Here is a 21,381-nt window from a genome sequence, read left to right on the forward strand (position 1 = left end):
AGATACTGATCACTGAGACGATTAGTTATACTGGCCTGGTGTGTGTGTGTTCGTACATAAATGTGTGTTAACGGGGAGTTACTGCAGATTTTAGTGCCCTCAAAGCATGAACACATTGGAGAAAATTGCTTTTCTTTCGTGTGTGTGTGTGTGTGTGTGTGCTCCGATAAGTGTTTTGATGGGTGAACCTCACCTCTGTAATGTGCTTTGACATACAATACTGACACACTCAGTCATGGACACATCCAAGATTATGAGTCCACTTTCATCATCTGCTCCCACTACTGCTGGATGTATGAAAGTGAAAAGTACTTTAACATAGACCTTCTTTAGATTAGCCCCAATTCGTGATTAACAATTACTACAATATGTATTTGGGGATGATGTCATTAATAAGATGAGCAGTCAATTTAAAGCCTCCAGTTGGATTTCGTCCTCCAACTGGTTCCCCTTCCTCAGTTCATAGACAGTTTGTTTCTTCCTTTCGTCCACCACAGTAGAGGCCGATCCGTCGTGGTGTCCGCAAGACAGAAGGGCCATCTACAGGCAGACATACAGAAGTACACACCAGAGGACAAGGAGTGTCGGGTCGCACACTCACACCTGACAGGAGACACATACTTCATCAACAGACCGGACACCTAAAACCTGCTGAAGTGAAGTCCTGGAGGAGCTCTACAGAGAAATGTGACTGTTAACACCAGCAGGGAGGGACATGATGAAGGTGCTTTTACAAAAGATGAATGCTGGAAAGAAAATCATTGCTTGTCAAAGACATGGAATTATGTCTGTTGTTTTTAAAACATCTGAACGTTATCAAGAAAACTGTCTGTGACCTTCTGTATTGTCTCGAGCTGTATTTATTTTTACCCTCTTGTTAAAGGATGATTTTTGTATAACTGCACCCTTACGTTTCATTATTATAGTCAACCTGAGCTGAAGATACGAGACACTGGCTAGTTTTATGAACATTAACAAGCAGGATTTAAGTTTATATCAATAAATGAAGCCATGAATGAATGAATAAATGATCTGATCAACAGGTTTCAGAGTATAACAATCCTTTATTTAAACAGTGTTACACAGGGGAGGAGTGGCTGTGGGTGGGGAGACACAAGACAATCAAGCTGCTAGATAGACAAACCCTACCGGTGATCATCGGCTGGCTAAAGAGGAAACGGTGAGGCAGCTGTGGTTGGTTTTCCAAAACGTGTTTATTTACAAAGTTGTTTTTTCTGGGAGTTTTAACTCACTGAAATACAAAACGATGCTGGTATCAACTGACACTGCTTCATCCGTGGCACAACGCCTGAGATGTAACTGTAAAGAAGAAGGTAGTCCAATTATCATTCGCCTTTTAAAACATCATACGGAAAGAAGTGTTATTAATTAGATCCCATCTAATAGCAATTCATTGTGTTATTTTACACGTAACACTGACCCCAAACATGTTACCACGCTGAGATCCCTGACAGTTTATAAATCAGCTGGCGTAGAATCATCATCATCTGTCTGTCTTTTTTTTTTGTCTAAATAAAAATGACTTTCATATGAAATTCTACATTTTGGAAAGCCAACCCCTTGCCGCTCTCAAAGCTCCTGAGATTGGTTAAAACAGAGCCCGGACCCGCGAAACAGGTCAAACCTGGAGCTAACAGTACAAAAACAAAAAAAATGAAATGGTGGATAACATTTTTATTTGAAGTGGTGTTCCTTTAAAGTCCAAAAATAAAACATCCAAGCGGGCGCACAATACATCCCACCTTACCGCAACTAGATCACAGAGAAAAGACAACGAATTATCAGAAAGTCTACAAATATAGTTGTGATATAACCGATGCTATTTTTAAAGTTTTTTGTTTTTTTTTGGAACAGCAAAAGCTTCCAAAGCTGCCTCATGTTGCGCGGTTTGTTTTTGAATGTGTTTCTGCTGCTTTGTCTCTTTACAAGAGGGTTAGACGTTAAAGCTGCCCCCTCATCTGGAATGTGATTTCACTGCATAGTAGAGGTCAGACCAGTGTTCCCCAATAGAAAGCCTGGACTGTCATTACCGGTCCAGTCCAGAGAGAAAGCCTTAAACTGGGGCTGAAATACGAGGTACATGCTATTTCAAAATGTGGAGAATGTGCGTTAGTGTTTCCTCATTCAAGAGAGACGAATGCCTCCATGTCCAGTGTGACTGGAGGGTCGAGGCAAATCTAGGCAGGTGCAGGTGGAATGTTCTCGTGTCAATCTGTGGGCACTTCTTTGCTTACAAGCAGTTTCAATTTCAGGAAAATGTGTTTTTTTGCGAGCACCTCGTTCTAACTCATTTAATGCCACCGATATTTACACAAAGTCCCATTTTTGTGGAACATTTGGGTAAAAAGGACGCCGAAAATGAATAAAACATCACGCGATTCCTTTTAGGGGGTTTCGAGAGAGCACTTCAAACCCCTCGGATCCACTTCCCTTTAAGCTGCGTTTCACTGTGATGCTGTGACCGTGTCTGTTCGTAGTGCACCGGCAGATTCAGAGCGTTATGCTTTTTGTGTGTTCAAATAATGTAAAAAATACAACCGAATATCATTTTTGAAAACGGGCCAAAAACATAAAACCACTTCAATGCTGAAGAACATTTGGTTTGCGGTGAAAACGGTTACAACACAGCCGGCGTCAGGGCGAAGATAATCTCATGTCGACGTACTGTATGAGCCGAGATAATCTGTTATCTACACACTCTCAAACCAAATCAACACAGTAGCCTCCTGTCCAGACTCGCTCAAGATAAAAACATGTGTGACGACATGCTGAATTTACTCCCAGGTGTCATTGTATCTAGAAGGGGTTCGTTGCCATTATCTAGTCTGGTATGTAAGGAAACTGGGAGTGACATTAAGTGCTGAACTATGACGACAGACGGGCTCCGATGCAGAGTTAGCAAACTGGAATTTGGAATATTCTGAATTTTGGACAGAACTGTTGTTCCCACTGTTGTCCTCATTTTGGTACTTGTGCTTGAATGGCAGATTGTGTGAAGAATATCAAAACGGCTTTAACTCGTTTCAGGATGCAAAATAACTCGAGTGAATTTTGCCCTCGTCAGAGCGTAACATGCAACATGCATCTAAGCCTCTATCTCCCAGTTATGCTTCAACTTACTGGTCCTCTCTCCCAATCACAAGTCAGTGTACTGCTCCCTCGCTCCCCTGGGGCCCAATGGGAATGGCTAGTGTCGTAATGTGGGCGGGCCCAGGGAGAGCGTTTAGCTTCTGAAAAAGCTGCGTTACTGCTCCCATCTAATAACCTTTATTTTCACTGTACAGACAGTTGTACACACCAGCTCTAAAGTCTGTTCATTTTCAGTCCATTTAGTAAAAATTAACTCTAAAATACAGTAAAACTCACAAATACAACACAAGGGATTAATTCCGCCTGCATCTTTTGGCTTCTCGAGCTTAATAAATGTCAATGTGCATTCCCTACTGTAAATGGTAAAATGTCTTCTCTTCTTCGAGTGGAGTAAAAAGTGAACTGAACTGAAAATGAACTCATTAAGCCGCTGGTCAACGCACACGGAATGTGGATGAATGAGAACTAAACTTACAGAAAAAAAACTAGAAACAAGACAGAATCACAAAAATTCAAAAAAACTGGTTGATTGGTTTTTACTGCAATATTTTAACTTACAGCTCCCCGCCTCCTGTAATTGTTAGTAATAAAGTGTGATAGTGTTCTCCCATTGAGCTTCTACTTGATTAAGTTACACTTTGAAAAAGTAAAAAAAAAATCAGGTTGTGTCTTTGTGTTTCCTGAAGTCCTAATTGTTACTTTAACAAGTTTAAAAACACCGTGTTATATTATGTTACTCTCCATTTACAACATAGTGAAGTGAGGGAGGGAGGGAGCTGTAATTTAACTTTTTTTTTTTTTAGGAATGTACCAATACCACTTTGCTGATACGGAACAAAAGAGTACAATCACATTCTGACCAAATAATGACTATTATAAAGCTTTCTCTGTTTCAGATCGCCATCTTTTTATAGATGAACAAAAGTTAAATTTGCTTCGACTTTTGAGTGAATGAGTTATTGAAGTCACCGTTACTGGGAAATAATCCGTACAATGATACAACAATCTGTGATAGAGACAAAGTCTGATATCCCATCAGGATTGGTCATCGGTGCATTCCTGCAGCTTTACACTTTGAACATGACGGACACACTACATCTCAACTTGTAAAACAGTTAAAAGAAGAAAAGAAATAAAAAAATAGAAACACGCTAGAAATATTAAGCTAACGAAGTGGTTCTTTTTTGTTCCCTCGGAGAGAGAGGGGATGTTATTATATTTTTTTGTTTTTTCTTGGTTTTTGGAGTGAAGGTGTTTAGACGCACCACAGACATGTAAGAAAGACCGACTGGGAAGAGATTGGCAACTTCTCTCCCATTTGTCTACCCCTCTTCCTCTTCCTCCTCCTCCTCTTCTTCAGTCAGTCAAGGTTGGTTGTCGTAGGTTGATGAGGTCGTTCAGCGTCAGAGAGAACTGTCTTGATGGGCCCTTCAACTCTGGGAAAATAGAGGTGAAGGCAGTCAGCCTGAGTGGCGTGATGATTGGCACTCAACATTAGTGTTCCTACTTGAAATGTTTCCTTTTGTCCTCCACACACAGACCTCCATCAGCCACTGCCTACCTTCCTACATGGAACATTCCTTTCTCTTCCTTCAACTCCTTTCACATTGTGACGGCGGCTGATGGTTTTAGCAGCTTCATGTGTGGGAGTTTGTTTTGTTCCAGCTCATTGATTTTCAGTTCGCCAGTTAATAAACCACTGTATGCACCCCCGCTGTTAATAAAAGACCTCCAATATTACGAATAATAATAATAATAAAAGGGTTACTATTATTATTATTACCTGAGTTCAGTCAATCCTCCTCCTCAGCCAGTTCGGTTTCTTTATGAACCACCACTCTGGTAACAGACATGTCAGGATGTTGCTCTTTGGCCTCCTTAATGGCCTGGGCCAGTGCCTGCAGTACCGAGGGGCAACCACACAGTGGCAGCACCGAGCGCAGTGGGCAGTGGAGGAGGTGGAGGGAGGGAAAATGGTGGAGTTAAATGAAAAATTAAATAAGAGGCATAAAGAAAAATGACAAAGAATGCTGGATTTACGATCGATGTGACTTGTGCTATTTTACTTCTTTGGGTTAATTGAATGTTTAATAATGGGGGGGGGGGGGGACTGGTTGAAGTAAAATACCTTCAGACACATCAAGTGGAAAAATCAATGTAAATCCAGCAAATCAAACAAGACAGGCAACTTAAACAAACCAGTGGACGAGGGATCGTGCATAAAGATCCACAACTAGAATAGATTTCTTTCTTTGTCAAATATTTGAGATGTTTTGAGGGCGCTGCATGCAACTTCCTCTGGAGTGAAAGCCACCCATAAGAGTATCAGCAGAGGGTCGCCCATATTTCAAATATCTGAAATGTCTAACTAACTTGGCCAGGTTTACAAAATATATATATTTTTTTTTAATCAGACCAGTCTGCATGTATATGGACAATGAGACATTGATATTGTTCTGAGTGTTCGCAACCATATTGGGAGAACAGCGTACCCAATTTAAAAGTTCTCTCCCAATTTCTATGCATAAGTGTCGATGGTTGCAAAACTGGCCTTGCACATTGGCCCAGTTACGTCTACAATAAGGGGACAGAGACTGATGTTGGTTAATGTTGGGGGAAGATCCTCAAATTAAGGCTGAAATCTGCACTTCAAGCTCATAGTTATATTTTAAAATCCAATATGCTTGTGAACAGAACAAATGTCGGTGTCATTGACCAAATGCACTTGGACCGCACTAACCCAGATGTGATGTAGCACTCATCACATCTGGGACAACATGTAGAAATCTGACAATCAAAGACAAAGACGAGCAGCAAAATGAGACAGCACGAGGCAAAACTCTGGATGCATGGATGAATAAGTGAAGAGACGGACGAGTGGAATCTGAGTGGGACTAATGGCATGTCTTCATGATTAATAAATCCCATTGTGCATTCAGACTGTGGGCAACACGAGTGTAAGGTATTCACTTAAGAAACCAGAAAGATTTGGCTGGCAGTCGAGCTTCAGCATATCCCTAAAAAAAGTTGTATAATTCTGAAAAAGAAAATGTAAAAAAGGTGCAAAATGTTGACTTAATGCACCTGGAGTTAAGGTTGAATTAATACTCTCTCACACCAGCCACATTTGGTCAGAATAAAGCGACCCATCAAACCAAGCACGGCGTGGGTATGCGCTGTGTGACTGGGATACTGACCTGGTCGTGGTCGATGTCACAGTCACCAGTAATGACGATGCGCTTCTCGATCCTCGTCTCCGATAGGCCGCCCTTTAACGTCTGCAACAAAACGTACCACAGCAATGCTTTGACGCCCGTTATGATGGGATCATTATGAACTATTAAGAGCCGCCCGGGTAGTGGTGATAACATGTCAGAGCAGATAAGACGGAAATATCACAAAACAGGAGAGAAACTGTCAAAACAAAGTGAAATGACAGAAGAGTACAAACACTGTGTATATATTTCAATGTGTCTGATGAAAGTGATGCAACGTCATAACGCATCAGGGTAGAAGAAGGGGATATTGTGTGTGTGTGTGTGTGTGTGTGTGTACCTTGGTAATGTGTGTGGTTGTGGTGGTACACAGAGATTCAGAGGTGATTGTCTGAGCAGTCATCAGCACTCCAGGCTCGCCATCGCCATTACCATCCAGCTGATAACAGAGGAGACGACGGGAGATCATTAGCCGTGCATCAGCATTAGAGTTTCACCGTCGGATGTTTGATGTTCAAAATAAACTCTTCTCCCAAACTAATAAATGATTTCCCTGAGGAGGAAGGAATTATATAACGCCGGCATGCATCGTTTCTAGGAAAGAAGATTCTTTTTGGGACATGCTTTCAAAATTAATAAGCCTTAAAATAATGATGACATCTAAATGTTTCACACAAATACAATATGAATGCTGACACAGGAAAAGGACAAGATGAAGAAAGGCTCCCCGTGTTTCTTAAGCGTGCACCTGTGCGGCTTCGTATGTGATGGTCTTGGTTTCCGTGTGTACGATGGGCACTTCCTTTGTAGCTATCTCAGTTTTCTGGGCCGCAAACGTGTCTGATATAGTCACCATTTCTGTCTTTACCACAGGTGGCTGGGGAGGGACGAGAGAGAGAAGTGAGGAGGGGGGAGGATGAATACAGAGAGGGTTAATACATCAGACCTGAGACAGTTAAGGAAACACGTTGGTCTCTACGAACCAGCTTTGGAATTCACTTCAAAGTCAATATGAAAATGTGTGCTTAATTTAATTATCATCAAAAGTGGTACACATAGCAGTAGTAGTAGATGTGGAAAACACAATATTTGCGAGTAAATGCAACAAAATGCATGCAAAAAAAATTCAAAGAGCTTCCAAACTCATGCAAGTACACATCACGAGACGCAGAATACGACAACGACTACTTCCAGCGATGCACAAGGGACAGCTACAACAGCAGCACGGCTACGGAAAAACATCTTTGGTGTCAACGTGCGACTCAAAAGTACGACACAGCACGAACATGCACGAACATGCACGACACGCGAGCCCACAAAACAAGCGGCGCTCAAAACAAAGGCGGCGATTGATATGTAAACGAACATGCGGCGATGACGTGCAGATGGCTGGGTGGCATTTTCCCCAAGTGCTTGGCAATGATGATTTCCACAATGCCGTTACCATGGCGACCGTGATGGGGCCAATAAAAAAAAAAAAAAAAGTCAACCGGAAGCATCACTGCCAAACACGTGGTGGACACAGTAATGACGTAAACACAGTAAACACAGTAAACACACACACACACACACACACACACACACACACACACACACACACACACACACACACACACACACACACACACACACACACACACACACACACACACACACACACACACACACACACACACACACACACACACACACACACACACACACACACACACACACACACACACACACACACACACACACACACACACAGAGCATCATGCATCTTCCACTTAGGCCCCATTTACTTCACAACACTAATACAGGAGGCAGAGCAGGAGGCAGTAACAGCAACACACCACACTATGTGCAGCAGGAGAGAACTAGGCATGGAGATAATGGTATGAAGCATGAGGATAGTGGATAACACAGAACTTAAAATATATATACGAGTATGGTGGAAAAACTGTGCAGGAGATGGTAACTTGACACCAAAACACTGGTAATGATTTCATTTCATGAGTCTGTTTTTAACTGGACTTCTTTCATTTTAGGCTTAAAGGGGGTTTCCATAGAACAAACGTGAGTGTGAGGATGTACATGGGGCTTAAATATTCACGCAAGCAGGAAGGAAACCGGCACTGTGGAAAGCAGGAAGGAGGAAACAAAATGAATGTGGGTGTTTCTACAGCTGGTAGGAGGGATCAAAGCCCGGTGGGAAGCTCCGCAGTCGGCCCAGTGAAGACTTTACCTCAGAGCAACAAATAACCTGTGACCGGTGTTCTGCTTCGGCCAGAAAGGCTTCTCCGTTCATTTTGGGCTCTTCCTCTGCGGTCACGCTCTCCTCCGGCAGGGTGTGACCGTTCAGGGCTTCGTCGGGTGTCATCTCTGGATCATCGGCGCTCTCCTTCGTCTCACTCTCCTCCTCGGCATTCTTCTCCTCCTCTGCGTCCTCGTTCCTGGACTCCTCTTCCTCTCGACTGGTCGCCTCTACAGGTTGACCGACTTCAGCTGGAAGGGAAGGAGCGTCTGGAGCCGACACGTCCTGCTCCGCCGTCTTATCCTCCTCTTCCTCCTGCTGCTGCTCTTCCTCCTCTTCTGGTATTTGTGTATGGCAGATGGAGACGTTTGGATGGTACTCCGCTTCTTCTTCGCTCTCGCTCTCAGAGGAAATGCTCTCCTGCTTTGCTGCTTTTGCTTCCTCCGCTACCACTACTTCCACTTCAACTGTCACTTCCTGCTCTAGTGTTTCCTGCTCTGCAGGTGGGCCAGCAGGGGAGCTGGTCGTAACCGTGACAAGTCCGGGTTTGGGTGCTACGGAAACCTCTTGGACGACAACGGTTTCTTCGATTTCAACTTCGGTTGTCTATACACACACACACACACACACACACACACGTACACAGACACACGCAATGAGGTGCACACACATACACAGCAAACGCATGGGGACAGAAACACAGAAAATGATCATTGAACATAAATAAATGAAAATCAATATAATACACAACAAAAATCTGAACTGAAAAGTGAAGATGAAGACGTTCAACTGTGGACAAAGAGGCACAAAGATGTAAGAGTGAGGAGTCACAGAATGGACGGCTGCAGTGGGAGCTTTTGGCATTTCAAGCTGCCAGAGGAAAATGGAGGCATGAAGGAAACGGTGGAAGCGCCACGAATGGAAGGCTGCATGGAGTAATAGAAGGAAGTTAGATCCACCTTCGCCGGTTCTTTGGTATCAGAGATCGCGCTATCGGCAGCAGCTGCTTCCGCTTGGGGCTCGCTCTCCTGCGTGATAGAAAAGTTACTGTGACAATCAATCACACACACACACACAAAGCAGCGACGACATCATCATTGTTAGCACTTAACGTCACCGAGGTGACACTGCGGTGCTCGTTACGGCGGCACAGAGGACAGGGATGGATGTGTTGTATGGATCCTCCATCCTTCTATCTCCCTGGAGTCTTTCATGCACAATCAAGTTGATTTCCATACAGCATCAAGTTAATCGCAGCAGGCGGCCAAAGAGACGGGATGAAAGAGTTTGAAAAGAAGAATAAGAAGATCCATGGAAGATGGATTAAAGAGGAAATCCCCATCAGTGAACACAGAAGCTTATCTTAAAAGATAAAACGATAAAAGGAGCGTGGTAGTGAAGGCAGCAGTTTCTTTATGTGGATGACCACAGAAAACATGGCATGCCGTAATGAATTTAGTTTGGACTTTGAAATGTCCCGTGTGCCATTTTAAAAGCGTATGTAGTGAAACAAACTGCTGCTTCAATACCTGCTGCTTTTTAGAGTTATTTTTCCCCCTAAAGGAGCTGGTAAAGAACAGGTTTTATTAAAAACGTTATTCAATCAACAGCACAAAACTAACAAGAGGATGTCCTAACATCCACGGCATTCCCAGCTGTTAGTCGCTTTAGTTTAGATTTACCATGCCCATTATTCAGGATGAATGGTCCCCGATACTAAATAACTACCATTCATCCAGCGTCCACAGCAGGCGTTGTGGACAGCTCGCGTCTCTTTAGTGCAGTTTGTGAACACATGTGGGAAGCATCTTTAATTCACTGAGGCATTACAGGAGGTCTGAATGTACTTTCAGCGACTGAACTGAAAGTAAACCCCGACTCCTACAATGTTCAGTAGCAGCACCTCAGTGGCAGAGAGTGGAGCAGCGGCGCTGCAGACATCAGTGAGATGTGAAGCAGTAGATGTGGTTATATCGCCATCTAGAGTCGGCTCAGCGACACTGCAGGCGGATGGAGCTGAACAAAAGCCAGAGTGTCTACTGAGAAGCACAGAAGCTATCTCCTCTTCAAGGCTCTACAGCAAAACACAAACACAGAACGCAGAGAGAAAAAAACGTTTGAGAGACGACAGATAGAAAAGAAATCCCCAAACACAGCAAGAGACACGAAAACAAATACGCACACAGAGAGAAAGCAGCCAAGCTTTACGTCTCTGTGTCTTGTAATGATCGTATAAACCGGAACAGAATGGAACACATTTGCTTAGGAGATCAGAAAACAGCAGAATATGAAACAGAAAAAAACTTGTACAGCAGGAAAAAAATGACATAAAATGTGAAGTAAGACCAGCTGAAAAGAAATAAAGAATTGAAGCAGTGCAACAGTTTCTACAGAAGAAGAAAGAAAACCCATAAAGTCCATGAAGTGACGATGAGCTATAAACCCCCCACCATGGAGAAAGCATCAAACGAAAACGCCCACTTAAGATCGAGAGAGGAGACGACTTAGAGTTTGAAATCAGGTGCAAAAGCATGAGATGTGTACTTCCTTCTAATAAAAACCACATTGTTGCAACAAACAGAGAACATTTCACCTGAAGTGAAATGCCTCACGCATCTCCTCTGACACAGACAGACAGACGTACCACTTGCTGTTGCTGTTGAATACGTATCGTTGCGGGAGAGGAGGTGAGGCGATTCTCCCACTGGTTGGGCTGCGGAGGAGAGGGAGGCGGCGCCTCCATAAAGGAGCGTTTTAGCTGGCTAATGCTAGCTTGGTGTTTCAGAACGTCTTCTTGGGTCTTATCGTGGTCCTGATGAGGGAGTGGAGGGGGGAGGGAAGAAGGGGGGAGGAGAGTAAATGAGATGAGTGCGGATAAATGAGGGATGATGGGCGGTGGGATAAGATTTGGGATGTGGGGCAGAGGTGGGAAGGGTAGGAACGTGGGATAGATGAGGGGAGAGGGAGAGGAAAGAGAGAGAAACAGAAGAAATGAATGACAATAGAGGGACGACAAGTAAAGGCCGGAGTAAAGAGAGGGTTGAAAGGAAAGATAGCCAGATGAAGAGAAATGTAATGGGAGAAGGAATGAGGAAAGGAGAAGGGAGGAAGGGAAGGAGAGAGGGAGGAAGGAGGATACAAGGAGGGAGGGATGTGGGGAGGGGAAAATTGGGTTCAAAACAGGAACATTAGTGTGTCAATCAGGAGGAAGACAAGATGGACACCATGCCTCACTGGAGCCTCGTCTGAAATCTTATATTTGGCATTCATCACCCGTGTTTTGTTCACACGTGTGTGTGTGTGTGTGTGTGTGTGTGTGAGTATTTATAAGCAGGCTGCAGTGAAACAGGGTCTCTCCATCTTGTTGAGGAGTTTTTTCCTTTAAATCAGGCCAGGAACAGCAGTGCAGACTGCACAACATGGAGCTGATCGTGGTCTATCTCCCTCCTTCACTGCTTTCCCATGTGACTGATTCATTATTTAATCAGTCACTACTGTCCTGTTCTTTTTATCTCCTTATTCTTTCTTATCCTCTGCCATTTTCTTTCCCTCCATTTCCACTGCATCTATTTTTTTTTTTTTTTTTTAGAATACAGGATTCAATCGGAGACAATGATCTATTATTGGAGGAGATGATCAACATTTTCCTCAGATATCGACTGATTGGACCATAAATGAAAATGATTTTCCTTCTTGAAACGTACTCTTCTATACGTTGTTAAGAAAATACATACTTTTTTGTCTTCCAATCCCTCAGCGTATAATACTACACACTATAAAGACTACAGATCATCACCATCAGTCCCACGTCGCATAAAAAGTTGTTGTTTTAGTAAGTTATCAAATGCATCACTCAACGCTGGCAGCCAATCACCAGGAAACAGGAGGCGAGCTCCTCGTGGGAGTTAGTGAGGCAGGGTTAGTCAGGTTAGACGCAGCCGCCTGCCAATATTCAGACTTTCTCATCAATCAAGGACTGTCACAAGATTTCCTTCTTTTTTTAAAGCGCACAAAAAACAGCATTCAACATGCACAGAGCATGCAACACAGTCACGTTGACACACCGCTGACCCTATTCATAAAGCAGCTATTGTGAACACTGAGCTTGGGAAGATTCTTGGAAGAGAAAGTCTCGACTGTACTGTTGTGTAGCAAGATACACATCAAATACATATTTTTGCATTTCATAGATTCAACACTGAAAACATCTTAGTTCCCTTGTGGTGCACTCGGGATGGGGATTCTTCCGGGATCACCTCCAGTTAACGTACCTGATCTGATCCGATCAAGCAGGATTGCTGCTGATCTAGGAACTGTAGCAGAACCTCTAATCGGGCCATTAAAACCAAAACAATGAGCTAAAAGATGCTAAAACGCTTCGTAGAGCTCATGGGAGGTGTAGAATAACTCTGTGGGTTTGTCGCTGTGAGCGACTCCTGTCAAAGTAACACAACCCTTTAATGAACTGATGATAACACATTTGTTATAAATAGAATTTATGGCAACATTCTGAGTCATGTTTTTAAGCCTGTGTTCAAAATGGCTGCGATGTGAAACAGGACAATTGGCACTGAAACCATTTGATATCAATTCATTTTCATACTATTTAAAACAAAAAGGAAACAGCTGAGCGTAAATTCGATATTCAATCATCCACAGACAGGCATGCAACAGAGCCTGAGAGTGCGAGAGGGCAGCAGTCTTGTACAGTGTAGTACAGTTCAGAGGGAGTTGTAGTTCTGATGGCGTCAAGAGTACACAGAAACATGTAGTCCTCATATTCAGCCATCAGACGACGCCAGTACCAACCTCCAACATTAAATTACTGTGCCTCACATAAATATTGTCCCCATGCACTCTCATTGGACTCTGGAAGGCAGACACACAGTGGAAAATGAAATGGAGAAAATTAATTTAAAAAAAGTTATGTACTTTGTTTTACCTCTACAAAATAATGTAAAATTTTGAACAATCAACTAAATAATTGAGAGTGTAAACAAAGAAATAAAGAAACAAAAAATTGAGGCGGTGACACGGCCAAAACGTCTCAAACTGTGAAGGCTGGAAGATGGGTACAAGCACAAGTTAACAACATTTTGGTTTCATTCATTGAATGTTATGATGCTAGTACTTATACCCATGTTGACACATAAAAAAACTCTAAAGCAACACCAACAGAAATGTACAAAAACCCCAAAACCCCCAATGTGCTTTCAGCAAAACCCCAAAAACGAGAATGAAACACAGACATGAACCAGAAACCAAACTGAAACTGAGAACCAGAAGCCACAGCAGAGCAACCGCAAAAGTGAGGATTTTGGGTGAAAGTGCCCGTTCAGGATCAGTTTTTACACTCAGAACCAATCTGAAAACAAACAGCATTATTATAGACAAATGTATAACTTCATATCATCAGTTGTCGATGTAAATATTCAGAATTATTTTTAGGTAGCTGAGAAATTTAAAAAAACTGATTCTGTGTCGTCATGTTGGGGCAACTTCACCCGAAAAGAGATGTGAACCAAACCAACAAACCAAACCAACAAACCAAACCAACAAACCAAACCGTACCGAGCGAATGATTGACAGACCAAATCAAAACAATCAAAGCAGTAATAATAGTGTGTGAACCTGAGAGAGGGCGAGCTCACTGGCTCCCAGTGACTGCTGATGGGGCGAAATCAGGGAGAGAGTGAGGACAGGTTAGGTTCACTGCATGTGTGCTCCGCTCCACCATTACAACCTATTTCCCTTCAATATCAAAAAAAAAAAAAAAAAAAAACACCTTCACTCTAGCTCTCGGCAAGATCATTTGCAAAGCATGCTGGGTAAAGACGGACCCTACAGACCTGGGTGGGCGTGGCTTCCGCATCACCAGGGCTCAAGTCCACCTCCTTAACCTTCAACGTCGTAATGACAAAAATGAGGAGGGTAGGGGCGCGAAGACAAAAAACAAAAGTGTGAAATGGATGATGGGAAAAGCTGGTTTCTTTCCCCCAGCAACCTCGGTGTCAGGGAGCGCTGCTGGTCATGTGACCACAGGAGCAGTAACATGGCCAATAAAGTCTGAGATGGCCAATAAAGGGAGGCATCAGCTGCTACGGGCCGCTCTCCTCTGTGTCGAAGTGTATTTCTACTACACGACACGTATGTTATGTTTCTCCGAAACAACTGTTTATGTACAGAGAAGTCCCATCCACGATGTCTACAACGAGTAAAATGCCACCACTACCGTAGTTGCAGGTTCTTAAAGGACACAAACGCTACAAGGACGATGATTTCACTACTCTCTTGGTGCTACGATGTTTTCCACCAGAGGCCAGCCATCACCTCAGTAGACTTTTAATTATAAAAAGTTATTCTGGCAATGAGCAGAATATTTCAGTGTTCTTTCCAACGAGTCTTGTGTTTTGATCACGTCTGTTCGATCTGCACCAGCAGCTTCATTCGACCACGGACAACGCCAAAAGCCCACCACAAAAATGATGTCATAGTTTTACTTAAAACAGTGAGACGCTCAGGGGAAGTGTAACACTGTTTACTCTTAACATTCATGAGCAATAATATGCAAACCAGCTTTCTGTGCTACAGGTTTGGGGAGCTTACTGCATCTATCTGCATGTACAGTTATAACATCTAATAAACAACTAATCTTTCTCTGCACCACAAAGGCAAAATAGAGCAACTGAAAATTTAGGCAAAAATAAAATTAGTTTCTCATTTATCTTACATATTATCGATTTATACCATTACATCGCTTCGTTTGGTGAGAGTGACATTAATCTGCGGATTATTTCTACTAATAATGGCTCATTATAAAAGATTTAAAACGTGTGTAAGCGACTCTCAAAATATGTTCTGCCGGTCACTAAATGTACTTGTATTTTCATCCTGCCCTTAAAGTCTCTGTACAGTATTTAAATCTCTTAATATACCTTTCTTTTTCCTCTACATTAAAAGCGTAATAATATTTTCTCTATTTATCCAAAACTCTGAGTCTTAATAGTTTATTTAATCCTTCTTATTCTAATATTTGTTCTTTATCATAAACAATACAGTGGGGTAGGCAGGGTGCAGGGATCGAAGGAAAGCAGAAAATATCAGGTAAGGGAGGTGGAGGTGGAGGCGGGGCTGAATGTACGGACATACAATTTAAACAGAGGAGGAAAAAAATTAAAGGGGAGCGGTAGAGGTGTGTGCGGTGTATTTATGCGGCAGGATCGCACATCTCTTGCGTCCAGGTAGCGCTGGTGTGAGCGTGGTGCCTGACGCGTGGAGGCGTGTGTGCCGGTGTGAGCGGAGAGCTTAACTGATCCTCCGACTGAGCGTCTGGCGTCTTACAGATACACGTTGGCAGAACTGCCTTTCGTTGACAGGAGACCACGTTCTCTAGGTAGCACAGGGTCAGGCCGAGGGGCGTGGCTAATATCAGGGCCAAGACCAAGGACTGGCTCGCTGTCAGCATCACGGCCAACAGGAAGACGACTAAGAGGCAGGGCAGGAACAGAGGGGAGGGATTTAGGAGGTAGCGGTGTATGGACGGGGTCAGGTGGGAGCACGGGAGGGAGGAGAGAGAGGGGCGAGACGGGACGGAAAAGAAACAGGAGGGCAGAGAAGAGAGAGAGGAAAAGGAAGCGACGATTGGAGGACAGGTAAGAGAAGAAATCGCGGGCAGCTGTAGTCGTGTCGGCTGCCAAAGAACAGCAGGAACCAAACTCATAAGTTTAGCAGGCAGGTAGCTCGTGATAAATGCCACCAAACGAGTCAATCTCAATGCCAGACTGTTTAAAAGCTGACGTAATCTGGGTGTGACGATATATTTGGGGGCCCTGATTGGAGCCGCGGACTTGAAAGTGAGCTTCTGAGTAAAAAACCTCAGTTTCTTTGTTAATCCTGAAAACAGCTTAGTGGTCGGACACCTGCTTCCATTCTTCCCCCAAACGGAGAGGAAACACAGGATGAACGAAACATATTTAACCACACCCCTCAGAGAGAACCAGCTCCACCAATTTGGTAATCCAGCTGATGCTCCGGTTTCAGCCTGGCAGCCCTCCTCGACTTCGAAAACCTCTGCACTGCATGTTTGGGAGCTAGCGATTGGGGGGGAGGCCGGAGGGTTTTGTGCGAGGTGTTCGAGATCAGCCGACTGCTGGTCGGAGAAAAGAGAGATGGTGTGTGAGGGAAGGGCCCACAGTGTGTGCGAGGCGGCGGCGGTGTCTACGAGGTCGCCGTCTTCGGAAATGTCCGACAGGCCGTGGTCGAGCTCAGAGATGGTGTCGAGGGAAGGGGGGAGGGAGGAGAGGGAGGATGAGGAGGAGAAGGAGAGAGGGAACATGAAGATTGACTGATGGGAGGTGGATTGCAGGAGAGACAAACACACACGGGGGAGAGAGGAAGAGGGAAAAGGGATGGGAGGGAAGGGAGAGACCCGTGCACACATATCCACAAAGTGAGGCAGCAAGCAGTGAAGACGTCAAAGAAGTCAAACAACAACCGATGCAATGTGCATTAAAAACATCATTTCATGTTTTTTTTTCATGAAATGATGACGGCACGCAAGAGGGAAGTGATAGAAGCAAAAAAAAGAAATAAAATAAAAAAGGACGTGTGTGAATGAAAAGAGAGAGAGGGGAAAGAGACACAACATTAGTCAGTGAACAACACACCAAACACAGGTTAAAAGTGAGCACAGCAGGGTGGAGCACAGTGCAGAGTACAGATGTGTGCAGAAAACGGTGTCGACTGGGAGCCACCGCTGGACCAAAGGCTAAAGACAGGAGGTCAATTCCACAGAGCCGGGTGTGTGAGCGAGGGGAGAGAGGAGAAAAGGGGAAAGTGGGGAGAGGGAGGAGAAACAGGAGGCAGGCACAACATACAGTAATATACTATATATACAGTATATATACACACATTTATATATATACTGTATATACTAAGTAGTGTCCCACCAGTGGACATAGATCCCTGCTAAGGTACAGGACACTCTCGGGGTCTGAAGTGTCAAATCTCTCGCAGGCCAGTGTTTCACATTTCTGTGTGATTTATTCGTCTCGCCCCCTGGTGTGTAAAGGCCTGTAAACCTCCCAAAAACCCCCGTGGCTATGCATGGTCCCATAGTGGTCTAATGCAGTCAGCTATTCCTTCCACGTCTGTTACCATTTCATTGTTCCAACACAAATGTAAGCTACAAACCAAAAGTGATGCTTGTGTACACACTAGGACGAGCCAAAAACGTCACGGCTAGAAACATGTTGATTATTCCGTCAACCACGAGCATGATGTGTCTCTTTGATACGCCAACGCGTAAACAGCTCCTGTGGGACAATATGGCCTCTCAGCAATATATTGACAACAGCAAAGAAACAAAAAGACTTGCTGTCTATATATGAATTACGTTTCTTTTTCTTCATATTGCATGTCTTCACACACTCACACACTCAAACACACCTTAGAGTCAGAGTGGAGCTCCAGATGTGGCTCGCGGCCGTTCTCAGATGTAGCTTCAGTTATGCTGATCCTTGGTGCTAAGGAATGAGCAACACAGACAAAATAAATTGACAAAAAATAACTTTCAACTTCTCTGTAATTCAACACACAATGAAACTGTAATTCTTCCACCTGCAGTTTGATACTGGATTTACTGTCTCCAGCCTCCGTCCACAGCAGTGCATTGCCGTGCTCCTGTGTCTGTACTCTCTGCCTTTACAATCTGGAAGTGTGTCGACCGTCATCTACTGCAGGTAATACACCGCCAATGGACAAGTACCTCATACTTAAAATAATCCCAACTATTCTCTAATAAAGGTTGTTGGCTTGCAGTGGAATAATATGTCCAGCAGGGGGCATTGCAAGCTAGTGGAATATCCTGACGCATGTGAAACAGCAGTGCACAGCTGCATGAAGTGGGGCCTGTAACCCAGAAAACCACAAACAAACGGTGTGTGCTGTTTTACACGAAACGATATGCATTTGATGTGATAGTGGCTTTTTAAACTATTATTTAACAACAATATTTAGAATCAGAAAATAAGAAGATGTTAGCCCAAGTTAAATTATTATGCTGAGCCATCTCTCTCCCTGCAATGACCTGAGAGCGACTCTATGTTCTGTATCTACATGCCGAGTTTCTTTTATTGTGGAGGACTTTTTTCTTCCTAAATACACATGACATTCTGACATTCCTGCTTTCTTTCCATCCCTTTCTCCGTCTCTCACCGTGTGACAGGAAACACATGCTGTAGCTATTTCCTGTATCTGGTCGGTCACTCGCGTTTCACATCCAAACACACTCAGAAAAACACACTCACACACACACACACACACACAACCACATGTAAACCCTCCACCCACGACCCCGCTTCCATCTGCCCCTCATTCCTTCCATTCCTCATTTTGTCCGTCGTTCCATTCAGTAAACATTGTTTAAAGTGAAGATGGAACGCACATCTTTCTGTGTGTCTTTGTGAGAAAAGTGTGTGTGTGTGTGTGTGTGTGTGTGTGTGTGTGTTACCTCCATCCAGACTGCGGCTGATACGTTTGGATGAGGTGCGTTCAAAGTTGGGTGCCGGTCGGTCTATGAGGGAGCTGGCCGTGCGGGTCTGGGCCTGGGTTCGCCCGCTGTAACGGAACTTGGAGCCCAGAGTCAAGAAGCGGGCCTTGGTGGGTTGTTCTGGTACCGTTAACCTACGTGACAAGAGACCGAGATAGAGGGAGGGGGAGGGAGGGAGACAGATGTTGAAACGGGGGAGAGGAGCGTGAATCTTAAAACCTTTCTACTTTGGCAATATAGTAGAATAGCGGTCACATCTATATGCACTTGTGCAAGAGAGACAAAACGTTTCCAGGCAGCTCTTCCCTCAACAGGATATTGAAGCTTATTCCTCTCTTCTCTTACACACACACACACACACACTCTCGCGGCGAATACAAACGCAACAATGACGAGCACCTGGTTTATCTTTTGTGTGTATGTATTGCCCTGGGCCCCATACTGGTTAAACAACCACAAGACACACTCACTCTCTCTCTGAACTCTTTGAGCCTTTTGTCGAGCACGATAAAGCACACATTCCTACATTGAACGTTACTTAACAAGCTGCATCAGATCCCCCTAAACTCCACACTGGAAATCTCTGAAATCCAGGTGCGAACGCTGGACTCGTTTGCTTCATAGTGTGCATGTCTACCTAAAGAAACTGTGATTCTCCACACAGACTTTCCACAGCCTCTTGGCAGACCGATGGTTCTGGAGTTTGAATCCCACCGTGCTCTCGAACTGCTCCGTCTGTCAAAGAAACACATAAACAGCAAAGATTAAGGACATGTTATCCATATACGTCCAGTACGTTATGAGTTATGAAGTTATTCTCTGTCGTGGTGACAGAGAATAACTTCATGTGCTGCATTCTCTTGCGTAGGGCTGAGTAAATCTCATGGGCACATACCTCTCCTGGTCTGATCTTAATGTAGAAGTTGTTCCTCTTGTACGAAATCTTGAGGATTTTGGGCCAAGCAAAGCGGTTTATCCGGAGCCTGTCTTTGTAAACCAGGAGCCCGTTGGCGCACACACCTAGCATGATGTCCACGCCCTCAGAGTCCTGCGATAGTCAAACGAGTGAAAGAAAATAATAAATATATTGACGTTAAATCATTAATCTCTGGAAAATATCTGTATTTGCTGCCCGTTTTTCTTAATCCGATCACACTGTACATCAATTGATTTTTAAAGTAGTCAGCTTAAGGTCAACAACAACTCAATCACCACACACACACACACACACACACACACACTTTCAGTCCAACTCTAACATGGTTAGCTGACAGACTAACTCACTGACAAAGCTTTTAAGTCCAAGGCCATCTGGAAATGGTAAGGGAGGTATTGATTACGCTGGTGAATTTACACAGGAGTAGTCTGTAGGGCTAATGGAGGATGCACTATGTTGATAATGGACAGTTTGACTGGGACAAACATGTCACATGACCTCGACATGCTACCGGCGGCTCATCGATCTCTCTTGCTCCCGATCGAGAAACATTTTCGCACTTTGGCTTGGACGCACAGACGGAGCGGATGCAGTAGTGGAAAAATCTACGACTTTGCTTTTTTTGTGGTTTCTGTGAGTAAACAAGGAATCTTCAGTGTTTGATGCCAAGATAAACACAAGACAGGACCCCGAGACTGAAGCTGCTCGATGAAGCAATCCCTAATTTAATTATTTACACCTGTGCTTTTCCTACTGCGACAAGTTCAAATGTAATATTCATATTTTGCCAGAAGGGTTCAAATGTTATTTCTAGTAAACATAGAATGGTGTGATTGGGATAATTTAGTACGTCTTACAGTATTTGAAAGGGTTCCTTTGAAAGGGTTCATGAAACTTGCACGACGAATTAATGGCGCAGGACAGAAATAGATCTGCCCCTTGAATTCCCACAACTTTGTTATGCCAGAAAGAAAGAAATAAAAAAAGATTTGCAACATTTGAAATGCTCGCTCTGCTTCTCCCTCTGTGTTGCAAACAAGTGGAGCATGCCCTTAAAGGGGACTCTGCTCTTTCTCTCCATCTCACTCTAACCTCGTCTCTGACTGCCGGCCATGTCTTTGTCTTCTCTGTATCCTCAATCTCACATATCCTCTCCGTCTATTTTCAGACCCCCCCCCCCCCCCCCTCTCTCTCATACATATTCCCCCCATTTTTACTGGCTGTCTTGCACAAAGACACACAAAAATACTCATGATGACCTGCTATCCCAGTGAGAGAGACTGGCTGTTCCCATGGCAACGGCCTCCCCGAGTGTTTGTACAGCTGACACAGA

At 43.9% G+C, this 21,381-nt stretch overlaps 1 protein-coding gene across 3 annotated transcripts in view; it reads right to left on the reverse strand.

Annotated features, from left to right (window-relative positions):
- Window positions 1-1,044: 1,044 nt before the first annotated feature.
- The window catches only part of epb41l2 (erythrocyte membrane protein band 4.1 like 2), a 41,889-nt gene continuing 21,552 nt past the window's right edge, over window positions 1,045-21,381 (reverse strand). Inside the window, exons 11-23 of one of the 3 annotated variants that reach the window (XM_076083900.1) lie at window positions 20,007-20,159; window positions 19,749-19,846; window positions 19,073-19,245; window positions 18,010-18,086; window positions 13,372-13,431; window positions 11,207-11,374; window positions 9,522-9,590; window positions 8,554-9,168; window positions 7,075-7,203; window positions 6,667-6,765; window positions 6,309-6,389; window positions 4,895-5,009; window positions 1,045-4,547 (exon numbers count right to left, since the gene is read on the reverse strand). In XM_076083900.1, coding sequence (XP_075940015.1) covers window positions 4,905-5,009; window positions 6,309-6,389; window positions 6,667-6,765; window positions 7,075-7,203; window positions 8,554-9,168; window positions 9,522-9,590; window positions 11,207-11,374; window positions 13,372-13,431; window positions 18,010-18,086; window positions 19,073-19,245; window positions 19,749-19,846; window positions 20,007-20,159 — 1,827 coding nt within the window. In that variant the 3' untranslated portion in view covers window positions 1,045-4,547; window positions 4,895-4,904. The remainder of the gene's footprint in view (window positions 4,548-4,894; window positions 5,010-6,308; window positions 6,390-6,666; window positions 6,766-7,074; window positions 7,204-8,553; window positions 9,169-9,521; window positions 9,591-11,206; window positions 11,375-13,371; window positions 13,432-18,009; window positions 18,087-19,072; window positions 19,246-19,748; window positions 19,847-20,006; window positions 20,160-21,381) is intronic. The other 2 variants (XM_076083902.1, XM_076083903.1) reach the window with 2 other exon arrangements.

Source organism: Anarhichas minor, unplaced genomic scaffold (genome assembly GCF_050575085.1).
Source record: "Anarhichas minor isolate MPS153535 unplaced genomic scaffold, ASM5057508v1 ptg000136l, whole genome shotgun sequence".
Classification (NCBI taxonomy): Eukaryota; Metazoa; Chordata; class Actinopteri; order Perciformes; family Anarhichadidae; genus Anarhichas; species Anarhichas minor.